This window comes from Pomacea canaliculata, linkage group LG9 (assembly GCF_003073045.1).
Source record: "Pomacea canaliculata isolate SZHN2017 linkage group LG9, ASM307304v1, whole genome shotgun sequence".
NCBI lineage: Eukaryota > Metazoa > Mollusca > Gastropoda > Architaenioglossa > Ampullariidae > Pomacea > Pomacea canaliculata.
This window is the reverse complement of record NC_037598.1, coordinates 6,569,702-6,584,191: the sequence shown is the minus strand read 5'-3', so window position 1 is coordinate 6,584,191 and position 14,490 is coordinate 6,569,702. Positions and strand designations below refer to the sequence as shown.

General features: G+C 38.5%; 1 protein-coding gene across 1 annotated transcript; it reads right to left on the bottom strand.

Moving 5' to 3' along the window:
* Positions 1 to 128: 128 nt before the first annotated feature.
* On the bottom strand, positions 129 to 13,137 carry LOC112571964 (mannose-1-phosphate guanyltransferase beta-A-like). Its single transcript, XM_025251409.1, has 9 exons — positions 12,588 to 13,137; positions 11,811 to 11,891; positions 7,149 to 7,197; positions 6,668 to 6,810; positions 6,073 to 6,231; positions 5,651 to 5,729; positions 5,025 to 5,152; positions 4,388 to 4,570; positions 129 to 3,103 (listed from the first exon to the last, which is right to left on the bottom strand). Exons 1-9 carry the CDS (start codon positions 12,714 to 12,716, stop codon positions 2,972 to 2,974), a joined length of 1,083 nt encoding a protein of 360 aa, XP_025107194.1. The 5' UTR covers positions 12,717 to 13,137; the 3' UTR covers positions 129 to 2,971.
* Between the last annotated feature and the right edge of the window lie 1,353 nt (positions 13,138 to 14,490).

Below are 14,490 nucleotides of genomic sequence, written 5' to 3'. Positions count from 1 at the left end.
AAGAATAATAACAGCAATAACTGAATTTGTAAAGCACATTTTCTCCTGTGGAACTTGGTGCACTACACACTAAAGACACTCCAAATGAGCAGTCAACCACACAGAAAACATGTCAGCAAACTGATGGACACCATGACAATTAGTGTATCTTTAACTGGTTGGAATCATTGTCCTCTTCAAATTCCATTTTTGTCATCACAGCTTGCACCCACTGAACATCGTTGCTTCTAATTTTGCCATATTTTCCTCCAACAAGAACTATATTTCAGGTTATGTAAGCATACAGAAAACTGATTTCAATTTTTAATATAGCAGCTACTTTAATTACAGATCTTTTCAAGTGAAACAAAATTATCAATTCCTGTAAACACAACCACAGGATGCCAGCAAACGTTTAACTACTAAAGGTTTCCCTCAGATTAATGGTACCAGATGTAGGTGCTGTATATTTGGCATCAGAAAATGAACATATCTGCTTTCATCTAAATTAATTATTCCAACAGAGTACAAAGAAAAAAGAGGAAAGGGGGAAACAAACCCATGACAAAAGAAATAAAAGGTTCCAACACCTTTTGTAGTGTATGATACAAAAAATTTATTTGTAAATGTAACAGGTGACATCTTTTAAGTATAAGCAATGGCATCATATGCATTCCTCTATTAGCACCCCACTTTCACCCACCACAAAGTGCTGTACATCTACCAGGTATCAATAGTTACAAAGCAGTGAACACAAAACTGTTGCTGCAGAAAGGAAAATTCTTAGGTTTAAGTGCTCTGCTGTGGCAGTTCCAGTTCTTTTCCAGTTAAAAGTGAAATTCTGCATAAGCTGGCAATGTGATTCATAATTTTTCTGAAATATTTAGAATTCTCCCTGTGGGTTTTATCTTCTCTTTAAGAAGACTAGACTATCGAACTTACGTGTACTAACAGTAACAGTGTCTTCATTTTTGTTTTTCTTGTTAATCAACTGTATCTTACATTAATGAAGTCTGCATGCATCTAAAGATTCAAAGTCATTGTTCTTTCGTAGCTATCAGTTATTTCCAGCAAGTTTATTAAAAGCAGTGAGTACTGGTCCACGGTAAATGCTAAGAAGCCCAAAGCTACTTTGATTTGCATTTCTCTCATATAACTGAAAATATCCTTCCAAAACGTGTGTGCATGTTCCTTACAAAACGATCTTTTCAGTGGGAAGTGGTGATTGAAAGGGTCATCCTTTTCTTCTTAACACCTACACATTTTTCCCTGATTGACTAATCACCCACGAAAACATGGTAAAATTTCAACTATGCTCCAACTCCAAATCTGCCAAAGATCTTCCTCTGTCATAAAACTAGATGCATCTTAATTCTGAGCATTTGTCACCATAAAACTATGCACAACATAGTGTTTTAAAATACCTGCATCACAAACAGCAAAAATTTAGATCTTTGTAAAACTAAGTAACAGTTCATATTTTCTCAATTTCTGCAGCATTTGATATAAAAATTCACACAATAACCCTGAAAATGTAGCCATCACTATATTTTTGGCATACAATATAATACCAGATAAGTATAACCCTTATTATCATAACCCTCAATGTTTGCATAAAAAGAAATAAAATGCATATAATACATATTGATTGTTCCATCAGACAATGTAAGCAGGGTAGGTCTAAAAACAAGTCAGAAAATGAAGGGCTTTTAACAGGTAAATTAAGGCAACAATAAGCTACAGTTAGTATACAAGTTACAGTCACTGTCATGAACTTGAGGTAGGCTGCTCCTTGCAGTTATCTTTAAGAAACCAAGCTATTACTGGATAAATCCTTTACAGAAATCTATATATCCATTCTTTAAAGATCAATGCATGCATATGAACCTACCTCCTAGAGGACAGAATAGCAATAATACATTTTGCTGCCTTTGAAATAAGTGCACATAGACGTACACAATCCCACACAGGCATATTCATAAACTAAGGAAAAAAAAATTCATGAAAATCCCAAGGTTTAATGTATAACAATATGAAAAATTTTGAAAACCCTTATCTGAATAATAAAAGATTCAAATTCAATTATATCACCTTTTTTTAATTTAGCATATATTATCACCAAATTGTAAGTTATCATGAATATGTCTGTTAAAAAAATGCTACAGCTGACACGAGTAATGCCTTTTAAACAGGCTAAAGAGTTGGACTCCTGCCAACAGATATATAACATGCATAAAAAGATTCTTTATATTGGGAAGAAGAGAGGGGTCCATCAGTTATAAGCTTGCAGTTAAGCAACCAAAATGCCAGCTGCAGCCACTATCCATGGCATCCTCATTTTTAGCAAGTTTCTTTATGGTGCCAATACTGTAAAATGCTTTAATTTAAAGTAGCTTCACTGTGTATCCTTTTCTTTAAAAAGTACTTTAAGCTTCTGAACATGCATCCTATAGGTTTAATCCGTAACCAATACTTTAACGAATTGACCAAGTCTGATTTATTTCAATATCCCACAAAAGCACAGTAAATAAAAAAAATTGGCTTCAATAAAAATGATTTTTTTTTTATTACAATATATAGTTGCAAAACTACCTTTCTTGTAGTTACCGAAAACAGTATTTGAAAACCTAAAAATGAACCATGTTGATTGTGTAACCAGTAAATCATGAGCATTTGGAGAGTGGAGGAGAGACAGAATTGTAACAGCCCAACAAAAATATTCAATGATGAAGACCATGTGCTGAGCAGACATCTCAATAAATCCTCAGGTACAATTTTCTTCTGGAGAATTAATAGATCATGGGGCCTACAGCAGAAGTTCTCCAATGCACCATGAAGCATTTACATCACTATTACATTTTGGTCTTTAATACAAAAAAGCAGTAACAACTGTTTCACAAGATAAAAGATGTAACAGGAATGTAACCCTGAAAAAATATTGTCTTTCCCTCTCAGAAGAGGACAAGAACAACACAACACAGCCTCTTCTGCATCACATAATGATCTTTGGTTCAGGAACCGACTCCGCTATAGACTTGTGGGGTAAAATGTTGCCACCATTGACATATAACTCATCTTTGACAATGACATCTTCGCCTAAAACAGAAACATTCTCTATGCGGACCTGCAAAATAGCATAACATCTAGACAACCATTTTGCAACATGTAAGATGAAAATAATCTACTGAAGGATGCTAAGATATAACTATTCACCCAAAAAAAAAAAAACAAACCAAGATAGTTGTCCCCATCATTAGCCTGATTATTCACAAAACTTTCTCACCATGGAACATGTTTTTCTCTGGACTGGCTGAACAAGACCTCTGCACCTGATTGCACCATACTTCTTGCTGAGTCTTCATGATTTTTGTCACAATTTGGCCAATGCATGTCTAACCACTGCTAAAATTCTCCATTATTTTTCTTCTTTTTATTCTTTGCATTGCTGAGGGAGAGTGTGTGGTGAGCATAGGTAGGCTTTAATTGCACTGTTGTTCAGCTTGTTGATTGAGAACATCACCAGTGGCTGGAATGATAGAATCCACTTCTGGGCTGAAGGTGTCCTTGCTGATAAATCAATTTCCTCCACAATGTCTTTTCTGGGCCTGTCTACCTGAAGAAGCTTCCCATTTTCTTATCTATTACAAGTACTCTTATCAGGAAAGCATGAAAACAACATTACAGTGCAGTCATGATGGGGCTTGGAGGACAATGAAGCTGCTTATGAAAGCTATCATTTGAGCGGATGAAACCATCAAACTTGCACTAAAGGCCTTGTTGAGAGAACCAATTAATCAGTTTTAAATCTGTTTCTGGCCTTTTGGACAGTCAAACAGAGCAGATGGTTCTGATCAGTTTGGCACCAGATTTGTTCTTCTATGACGTGTAGATGAAAAACTGTGGAATTTCAGGCTTAATGCATATTTAATTAGCCTTTAGAAAGTTTAGAAAGAAACACATGGGTAGCTCTGAAAATCATCAAAATTCAGCCTAATTCATGTTTCCTACACCAAGAGTGGGCCCAATAATGATGCACAAGAAATTTAAGATGTGAAAAATGGGAAACACCCAAAACAGGAAAAAAAAAAAACCGCCGAAAAATTCGATTTTGCAAGTTATATGCTTATTTTAACAAGACCGCCATAATAACCTGCACTTGGAAATTTTTCTTCCATCGATGATCTAGAAGGGCAGATCTGCCCTCGAGGTTTTTCATGTTTCATATTTTGTGCAACTACTTCAGCTTTCTGCTTGACTGAGTCCTACCTAGCAAGCACTATTTCCTCAACGGTATATTTTTTTCCTTGCACATGAGATGATACAAAAGCATCTCAACATTACTTCTTACACTCAATTTATTTAGAGTATCTTAACAAAAATGGAAAAGAAAACAAGGTGTACTACTCACCCAGTTTCCAACAACACAGCGCCATCCAATGATGCTAGATTCCAGCCAAGAATGGGAATGGATGCATGCTCCTCGCATGACTGTGCACCGTTTGATGCAGACTCCATCTTCAATGACGACATCTGGCCCGATTGTGACATTGGGGCCTATTCTGCAGTTCTTGCCTATTTTAGCTGTGGGATCCTGTAAGAAGGCATCAATGTCTGACTTAAGCATCGAAAGAAAACCAAGATTTGACAACTGGAGAAACACCACATTTTTGGAAGACCTAGCTATAAGAATTGCATTGACAGTACTCCAGTAACATAAGGAAAAAACGAAACTAACCCATTAATGTAAAATAAAAAAATAATAAAACTTACTACTGTAACTTTTTACCAAATATATCTCATATGTTTTAATATTATATTCTGGACTCAAGTATTATCTTTCCTCCTACAGTCTTAATTTATAAATGCACAAGTACACAAAAGTAAAGTTACAAAGTATATTAATCAGAAGAGTACAACTTATCCAATTAACACTTACTACCAGCATCTGATATCTTTACCTCAGTCCAGTAACAAAATAAACTAACCAAAAAGACTAAAATGAAAGAAAAAAGGAAATAAAGAATACTTTGTTTTTATGTACTTACAATGAGAACATTGCCAACAACACCAGGGCCTGTGTATAGCTGCTCTGGCTGTTTCTGTCTAAGTGATGTTAGGAACAAGCACATTCCTGTGAGAAAGTCTTTAGGCTGACCTATGTCCATCCAGAAACCTTGAGAAGATATAAACACTTCTTACCAACGATTGAATTCTTGCAAGGCTAACAAATACATAATTCCCCTACTCTGTGTTAGCTGAGCCTATACAAGGCTCTCTAAAGAAATTTTAGTGCTGGACATTGCTTGCTTCATTGCACCAATCTGTTTTGGGTTTTTTGTCTTGCAAAGGAACTGAAAAGCATACTGACATAACACTACTTCTTTGATTACAAGGCTAAAATCACTCTTTTTTCCTTTGTCTCGTTTATACTGGCTTCTTATCAGTCACTATTTTCTGGCAATTTCCTGAATTCTTCAATTGAGGAAAAGGAAAATTTTAACAGCTACATTGCAATCAAAGTCAACAAAGATGGTCATCTGAGCTTTGATAAAGATGCTACTATAACCTCTGTGATTTACCACAGAGAGACAAACTTTCAAAAAGCATGAAGACCTTTAGAAAATACCTTTAAAAAAAAATTAAAACAATTAAAAATATTCTACCTAACTACCTTGAAGATCCATAGCAAAGAGACAGGCATCTGCGGCCATAGCAGGAAATACCTCTTTCTCAATGGAAGTTGGGCGAAGCTGCAAAGAAGATTTTTCAAATGTTCGGCATACATAAGTCCTATGCATACTAGCAAATAGATAGCAGCAGCAAACTGCTACCCAACAAAGAATGATGATAATCAAAATTCTAGTTTTAGGGAGTCAATTTCCCTTCATCTGATAGCAATCAACTACAACTGTACAATCAATTACATTTTGATGTATTTAGCATGTGCAAGATAATGTGAGTGCTTTTCGTGATCATATGCTTCCACTGGCCGAAGAGTTTTTTAAAAAAGAAAAAAAAGTGTGCTGCAAAATATGCACATCAAAGAAAACAACTGAAAAAAAAAAACAGAAAAAAAAAAGAGATACTGCTCACCTGAATTCGCTTCAGCACATCTGGAGAGAACATATACATGCCAGCATTAATTTTATTGGAAACATATTCTTGAGGCTTTTCTACAAAGTGCTGAATCTGTCCATTCTCTGGTTGATAAACCACAACACCATATTTAGAGGGCTCATCCACTTTTGTGACCTGTAATCATGAAAAAAAAAAAAATGTTAAAAGAGTGACTTACATATATTGTTTACATCATGATCATTATTTCTTTCTTCTTCTCCTAACCACCATTGATTAAGACAGTACAATTTATGCTGGAGATTTAAAGTTGCAATTTACCCTCACAATTGTTTACCTACAATAACGTCCTTTGATTCATTTTCTGAATGAAAATAAGTATGTTTTTCTGTAGACTTTTTGATATCATTGCTTGAAAATAGAATGCCTGGAGTGGTTCTAAATCCATAACAATTAAAAAGAATCAAAGCTGAAGAAAGGTTCATTGAAATAAAAAAATAGTCATGTTTAACACAATGGGTCCAAATGTGTGTCTCTATATATTAACAAAAATGAGTGAAAATTATGAAGTTAACTTTTGACTGCCTTTATAAAACAAAATAACTTTACACACCACTATTGTTCCTTCTTTCCCATGGTGTTTATGGAACTTAACCATGTCTTTGAAGGGAAAGTCACAGATGATGTCACTGTTGAGCACAAAGAAAGGCTCTTTGTCTTGGGTCAATATATCTCTTGCTAAAGCCAGAGGTCCAGCTAAAATCAAGGAAACACATTATGCTTGTTAATCTGACCTTTCCTTCCTAAAAATTAAATAAATTGAGCTTAATATATTTCACATATGACCCAGGCTACACTTCTATCACAGACTCTGATGAATGAAAAATTGTCATCTAATCTGGGTGTGTGTGAAGCAAGGGAGTCTGAGTTCTGCTCACCATTCCATTTAAGTCAAAATACTACTTTTGATAGTTAGCTGTTACTTGTTCAAAACTCCCATTTTATTATTGTTTCCCTGGGTATGGCAGCACTGATTTGCTGAAGTAGGAAACAAAAGCTCGTCTCACAAATGTCCATCATGCATTATCGTTTACCTGTTCCTAGTGGTTCTTCTTCCAATGATATTGTGATCTTCACCCCCAGCTGAAACAATCACAAATAAATAATAATAATAATAAATGCGTGATTTGAATAGTGCATTTTCATGCTTGTAGGGAGTGTGTTCTTAGTGACAGAAAGAATATGGACAACATACGAAGAGCAGAAGAATGAATAATATAGAAAATACAAAAAGGAATTGGGTAACAAAAACTTAGGGTGTTGTGATTCTGCAAAGGAAGATGAGCAGGGAAGTAACATTAAACTGAAAAAAGGAGGGGGTGGGAGTTAAAAAGGACTAGCATTGAGTGGACTGTTATTGGGAGTAATGCTCAAGGAAGAGTGATTTGTATAGTGCGCGCAATAAACATACTATTCGTGTCAAAATAGCATAGGTACCTAGGAAATCTACTTTCTGCATTTGCAACTCTCAAGATGTTTTAAGTTTCTCAATATTTTGCAGTGATCCACAGAAACCAACGCCACTAATATAGCAATACTCTTTTTGTTAATAAAACTTGGAATAAATGGAAGTGGTTGGATTCTTCATTATTCGTTTAAGTCATTAACTCCAGCCAAAATTCAACCAAGAATACTCAAAGTGATTTCAAAATAATCTCACACCCTGTAATTTGTTTTATGCATACATACACAGTAAGACCCCCCTGTGGGACCCCGGGGTATGCTTGCCTAGCAAGCATTGTAAGAATAGGGTCCCTGCCATCCAGCCAGGCATGTCGTAAGAGGCGACTAAGGTGGACACCTCACCTAGAGGTAAAATAGGTTGTGGTAGGGCTAACAACCCCACCATGTAAAAAAAAATCATGTTACAGAAACTTAAAACCAGAGAACTCGTCACAGATGGCGAAGGTAATGAAGCACACCAGGAGACTGGACTAATGACGGACGACAGCCAAACCCGAAAGGGAGCTGGCGCCCCGACAGCGGATTTACTGAAGCCGAGGCAAAAGTTGAGGGTGGGTGCTGGAACGTCCAGACCTTGTACCAGACTGGCAGGATGCTCCAATTAGTCAAGGAGTTTGACAACTACAACTTGGACATCCTGGGAGTCAGTGAGGTCAGATGGACCGGCACGGGAAAGAGGAGACTAGCGTCAGGACATACCATCTTGTTCTCAGGAAGATCAGACGCTCAGCACTCTGAAGGAGTAGCTCTACTCCTCAACAAGAAAACGGAAAAGGCACTGCTGGATGGAAGCCTTATGGACCCAGGCTTTTGAGAGCAAGATTCCATTCAAAGTACACCAAGCTGACAGTGCTAGCTTGCTATGCACCAACAAATGACTCTGAGGCAGAAGACAAGGATGCTTTTTACGATCAGCTCCAGGCAGCCTCAGAAAGCGTTCCAGCCCACGACATGTTGCTCATCATTGGCGATCTCAATGCCAAGGTGGGAAGTGACAATGCCTGCAGGGAGCATGTCATGGGCAAACATGGAATCGGAACCATCAATGACAACGGAGAGAGACTGGCAGACTTTTGTGAAGAAAACAACCTACTGATTGGAGGCACACTCTTCCCACACAAAGACATCCACAAGGCAACATGGACATCACCAGATGGGATCACAAAGAACCAGATAGACCATGTCATCATCAACCGAAAATGGAGGAGCTCACTTCAAGATGTTAGAGCCTACAGAGGAGCAGACATTGCCAGTGACCACACTCTTGTGATAGCCACAGTTTCTCTGAAACTGCGTCGATCACGAGGAAAACAGGCACGTCAGCAGAGAGTGACTCCGGCAAACTAAAAATCCAGCCACTGAAAGGGCCTTTGCTATGGAAGTAAAGAACAGTTCCAGGCACTAGGAGACCAACAAGAGATGACCTTAGACGACTTCAATCGAGTCTTACAGGAATCAGGAGAGAAAATACTGGGCTTCCAACGGAAAAAGAAAGAACAGTGGATCAGAGAAGAGACATGGAAGAAGATAGAAGAGAGAAAGTCAGCCAAACAAAGAATCAACAGCACCAGATCTGAACGCCTGAAGGAACAACTCAGACAAAGATATACAAAACTAAACAAAAGGTAAAGAGGATGGCAAGAACCGACAAAAGAGACCATATAGAGAAACTGGCAGATGAAGCAGAAAATGCTGCAAGTAAAATGACCTGAAGACACTGTACAAGATAAACAAACAGCTAAACAACGGGTTTAAGAACAGTGATGTGCCAGTGAAAGACGTGAACGGTAATGTCATCGAGGGAGAGGCAGAAAACTACAGCGCTGGAGAGAACATTTTTGAGTCGGTTCTGAACAGACCAGATCCCCCTCAGCTTGCAGACATCCAGCCAGCAGCTATAGATCTTGACATCTGCACAGACCCACCAAGCCTGGAAGAAGTGACAGCAGCAGTCAAGACAATGAAGAGAGCGGCAAAGCACCAGGGGCAGATGGAATAACAGCAGAGATGTTGAAGCAGATATAAATGTGACAGCTCCCAAGCTGACTGAAATCTTCAGGCAAATTTGGGAATCAGGGCAGGTCCCTGTTGCGTGGAAGACAGGGCTCATCTTCAAGTTACCCAAGAAAGGAGATCTTGGAGACTGCAATAATTGGAGGGGCATACACTTCTTTCCCTCACCAGCAAGGTCTTCAGCAAGATTGTTTTGTCAAGACTGACGGCAACTCTTGAGAAAGACCTCCGACCACAGCAAGCAGGATTTCGCCCTGGGCGATCCTGCTCCGAACACATCTTCATTTCTGCGACAGATTCTGGAGCAGAGCAACGAATGGAACACACCGCTGTACATCAATTTCATCGACCTGGAGAAGGTTTTTGACAGCATCCACCGCGAGTCCTTATGGAAGATCCTGAGGCATTACGGAGTCCCTGCAAAACTTGTTCAGGTCATTGCAATGCTGTACAGCGATTTCAAATCCCAGGTTGTCTGTGACACGGAGCTCACAGAACCCTTCAACGTCAGTACCGGGGTGAAGCAGGGCTGCATTCTGTCGCCGTTCCTCTTCATCCTGGCCATGGACTGGATCATGAAGACTTCCACGACGACAGTGAGAGGAGAGGGATCAGATGGACCATGACTATGACAGCAACAACAGCGCTGGAAGACTTGGACTTTGCTGATGACATTGCCCTGCTGTCACAAGCCGCCACCAAGACATGCAGGAAAAAACAAAGGCCTTCTCAGAAACAGCTGGAAACCTTGGCTTGAAGGTCAGCACAAAGAAAACGAAAAGTATGAGAGTGAACGCCAGAGTCCAAGACAGCATCAAACTAAATGGAGAAGAGATTGAGGAAGTTGACAGTTTCACATATCTTGGGTCCAAAATGTCAAACACCGGGGATGCGGAGGTGGAGATTCGAGCCCGACTGGAAAAGCCAGCCAGGCTTTCGCCTCACTCAGGAGCACATGGAAGGCAAAAAACATCAGCCAGAAGATCAAGCTGAGAATCTTCAAGTCAAATGTGATCAGCACCCTCCTTTACGGATCAGAATCTTGGAAGATGACCAAAACCATCAGTAACAAGCTTGACGTCTTCCAAAACAGATGCCTCAGGCGCATACTTAACATCTTTTGGCCAAACACCATCACCAACGAAGAACTCCACCAAAGAACTGAAACCGAGTCCATCACCACGCAGGTTCAACGAAGGCGTTGGCGATGGATTGGGACATGTGCTCCGCCAGCAGACAGCAGACCTTCTCCAGAGTCGCCCTACGATGGACTCCAGACGCCGAAGAAAACGAGGCCGCCCAAAGGAAACTTGGAGGCGAACAGTGGAAAGGGAGATGAAGGGAAAGGGCTGGACATGGGGTCACCTAGAGCGGGTTTCAGCCGATCGACATCGGTGGCGGACTCTGGTTGAGGCCTTATGTGCAACCTGATGCACGAAGAGGAATAGATAGATAGACACAGTAAGACCTCTACATATGAGTGAACCGATATACGAGTAAATCAAATACAAAAAAATTTGTGAAAATTTTGTTCTTACAAGTGGAAATTTGATATATGATATATATGATATATGTCGTAAAGTGCTAGGCAACTTGTGTTCTGATAGTGCAGACGGTGAGAGTAAGCCAAAAACAAGTGATGAATAAAGTCATAGCAATTAAGTTCAGGTTAAGTTAAAAAAGTTATGAAAAGTATAAAAAAAAAGTAGTCAGTGAAAATCTAATTGTTTTAAGTTAAAAACAGTGTAAATAGTGTTGTCGCATCACCTGATTCTCTGGGGTCCCTCCCTCCTCCTCCACCATCTGCCTACATCCGTTATCGACAGTTTTCGTCTTCTCCAAGGTAAGATTGATAAATATATTCTTCACTATTCTATTATCTTTATTATTTATATTATTGTGCCATTAACATTTACTACATAGCACTGTATACCGCATTTACATATAAATTGTGTTGCTGTGGAAGGGTTGGAATGCATTAATCCTATTTCCTTTATTTTATATGGGAAAAATAGTTTTAACACGAGAGTTTTTTTTTACACATGAGCTTGGTTGTGAAATAGATTAATCTTGTATGCAGAGGTACTACTGTACACACAAACACACACGCACACACTGCTTACTGTCAGTTTCTAAAACACAGACACTGACAAAGACTCTGAGACTATGCTTTTGTCTACCTCTGTGTCTCTCTCCCTGCTCTCACATATTTCTTTTACCTGTTCTTCCACATGCTTTAGCTCCTTCTCCATCTGTTCAGCACGATAACTTACAGCTAAAATGATTTGCTTCACGCCAGCCTGAAAGGATTTTTCATGTCATAAAAAACTGTTCAGCCACAAAACTAATCTCTCAAACACAAAAAACCATGATACAACTGGCTAGGACCATACAATAAAAAAAAAACCACACAAGACACTTATATTCATTTAATATGATTCCAAATGTTTCTTACCATCAAATAATAATAATAGTAATAATGTGGTAACAAACCTTCACACAAAGAATCTTTTCTTGCAATATATATAGCACTTGTTTTTACATTAAAAAGTTCCTTTTTGTAATACCTCTTGAAGACTTTAAAAAAGGTAAAGATATCAAAAGGAAGTGACTACATGAGCAGCAAAGTTTTTGTAGCCCACCCTGTCAATGACACAACACATAGATAGTAAACCTCAGTCTTTATTCTGTCTCTTACTTTCTGATAAATCATGCAGATGCTGGGCATACCAGCAAACTTCAACTCTCATAGAATAGAAGCTAGTACACTAACCACAGGTCATGAAGATTTTGAGATCTTCAGGAATATATGAACATTAGAAAATGTGCATGAATTTATACTTTGTTATATAAACACACACACATACACACACAAATTCTGTTATCACACCTACAAGGAAGTAACTTTTATCATTGTCATCAATAAATTAACATGAGCTGAATTATGACCTATTAGTGAATAATAACTGCTCTTAGAGTAACCAAGCTAAACTTACATCAGCAAGGGCCTCCAACTGATGTAACAAGATAGGTTTGTTGCCAAACTCCACCAATGGCTTAGGTCTGCTGAGGGTGAGTGGACGCAGACGAGTCCCATAGCCGCCTACTAGAATAAGCGCTTTCATTCCCAACGATGACGCAACACGTCTTCGACAAACGTAAAGGTTCCGATTTAAAACCCTATCACGCTAAGTAATTTTGTTGACCCGCTACCACTGATTGAAAAACAATAATTAATTCCCTTCTCCTTAACTACCAGCAGGTGTCAATAAGGACAGTAGCCGCGTCCTCGTCCAAAACAGTATCGCTATATGACTTGCTGTCAACGCCCTGCTATGTGTAAACGATTGCAAAAAAAGGTCCAGATGAAAGGAAAATATATCTTATTTCAGATTTATAATCAGCTCTGACATCCAGATGAGATTTGTACCTTCTAAAACTAATGTCTATGCTACCTGACAGCTAACAAAGCTGAAAGCCAGTACACCGCTTAAGAAAGCAGACAACTGCCACGCGTTAGCATGCAAAACGAGGCTAACACTTCCGCTTCCTCTCGGGAGAAGCAATTGTCTGCCAGCAATATTTCAATACTATTTGCGAGTGTTGTGGATGATGTAAAGCCACTACACTATCTGTGATGCTGTGACTTTTTTAAAAAAAAAATAACTTGCATTGAAGTTTCTTATCTGAACATAATTAGTTTTTAGTGTCCACGTAGGCCATGGTAGTTTGTGTATAGGCCTTGCTTTTTAGCAAAACTTGAGTGCCTCTGGGCTTGCGCATAGGGCTGTTTCTGTGGTTACGGATCTCCAAATAAAGACAATGTCTAATGATCTGTAGGATTCTAGGTCGCCAGCAGGGACAGAAAAATTAAGAAATGTGAGCCCTTTTGCAAGAGGGAAGAGTGCGGGGATTATACTAAAATAATAATGAATAAAACGTGATTTATATACGATCAGGCTCACGGTTGAAGGAGCATATATATATACTCCCAGCGCTTGAGAGACTATGACTAATTTTTATTTAGGAGGGCAACAGAATATGCAAAAGTTATGCTTTTTTATATCTAGCCCTCGGACTAAGTAGCAGAGATAAAAATATTATATTAATTCAAAACGAGAGAAGGATCGACAGCACGGAAGGAGAAACAGTGCAGCCAATTAAGTAATATTAAGTAAATTATTAAGTAAATTAAAAGACAAGTATATACAGAAGCTGCAATTAAAGAGGAATCAGCTGGGAACTAACAATAAGGATAGAGTGTACCACAAATCTTCAAAGGAAGATGAGCAGGCATTCTAGTCAATGGGCTATAACAATAATATATAATAGGCTATATAGTCACAACTGTTGACAACTATATAATAGACAACAAAAGTGAAAGAAAGGGTTAGAAAATATTAGCTATATATACTTATTGGTGTAAGGAGTATACTCATGGAACATATGTTTCTAGTGCTGAACTAAAGGATTTGATGGTGGGTAGGTGATGGATAGGGAAAGAAAGACAGTTCCGCTGTTTTGTCACACAGTAAAAAGAAGAGTGTATATCAAGTTGTCACAGGTACATTTGTAGCATTCATAAAGCAAAAAACTTTCACTGCTGATGGTCCACCTCTTTCGTATCTTCTATTTGTGTCCAGTTTTCTTCTATGCTATTTGTGTGTCTCCACCCATTTCATTTTACTGGTGGTTTTCTTGACCCAAAGAACATGCAAAATTTAAGGTGGTCCTCACAGCTACTGATCCTTTAAAGTCTAGTGCACCCCAAAATAGGCAAATGTACTAATCGTCAACCTGGTGCATTGTTAACCTGCTCAGACATGCCGATATGCTTACCAGATAATTTCGCATTGATATTTGCTGGTTGGTTTTCAAAGCTAATTACATGTGTATCGC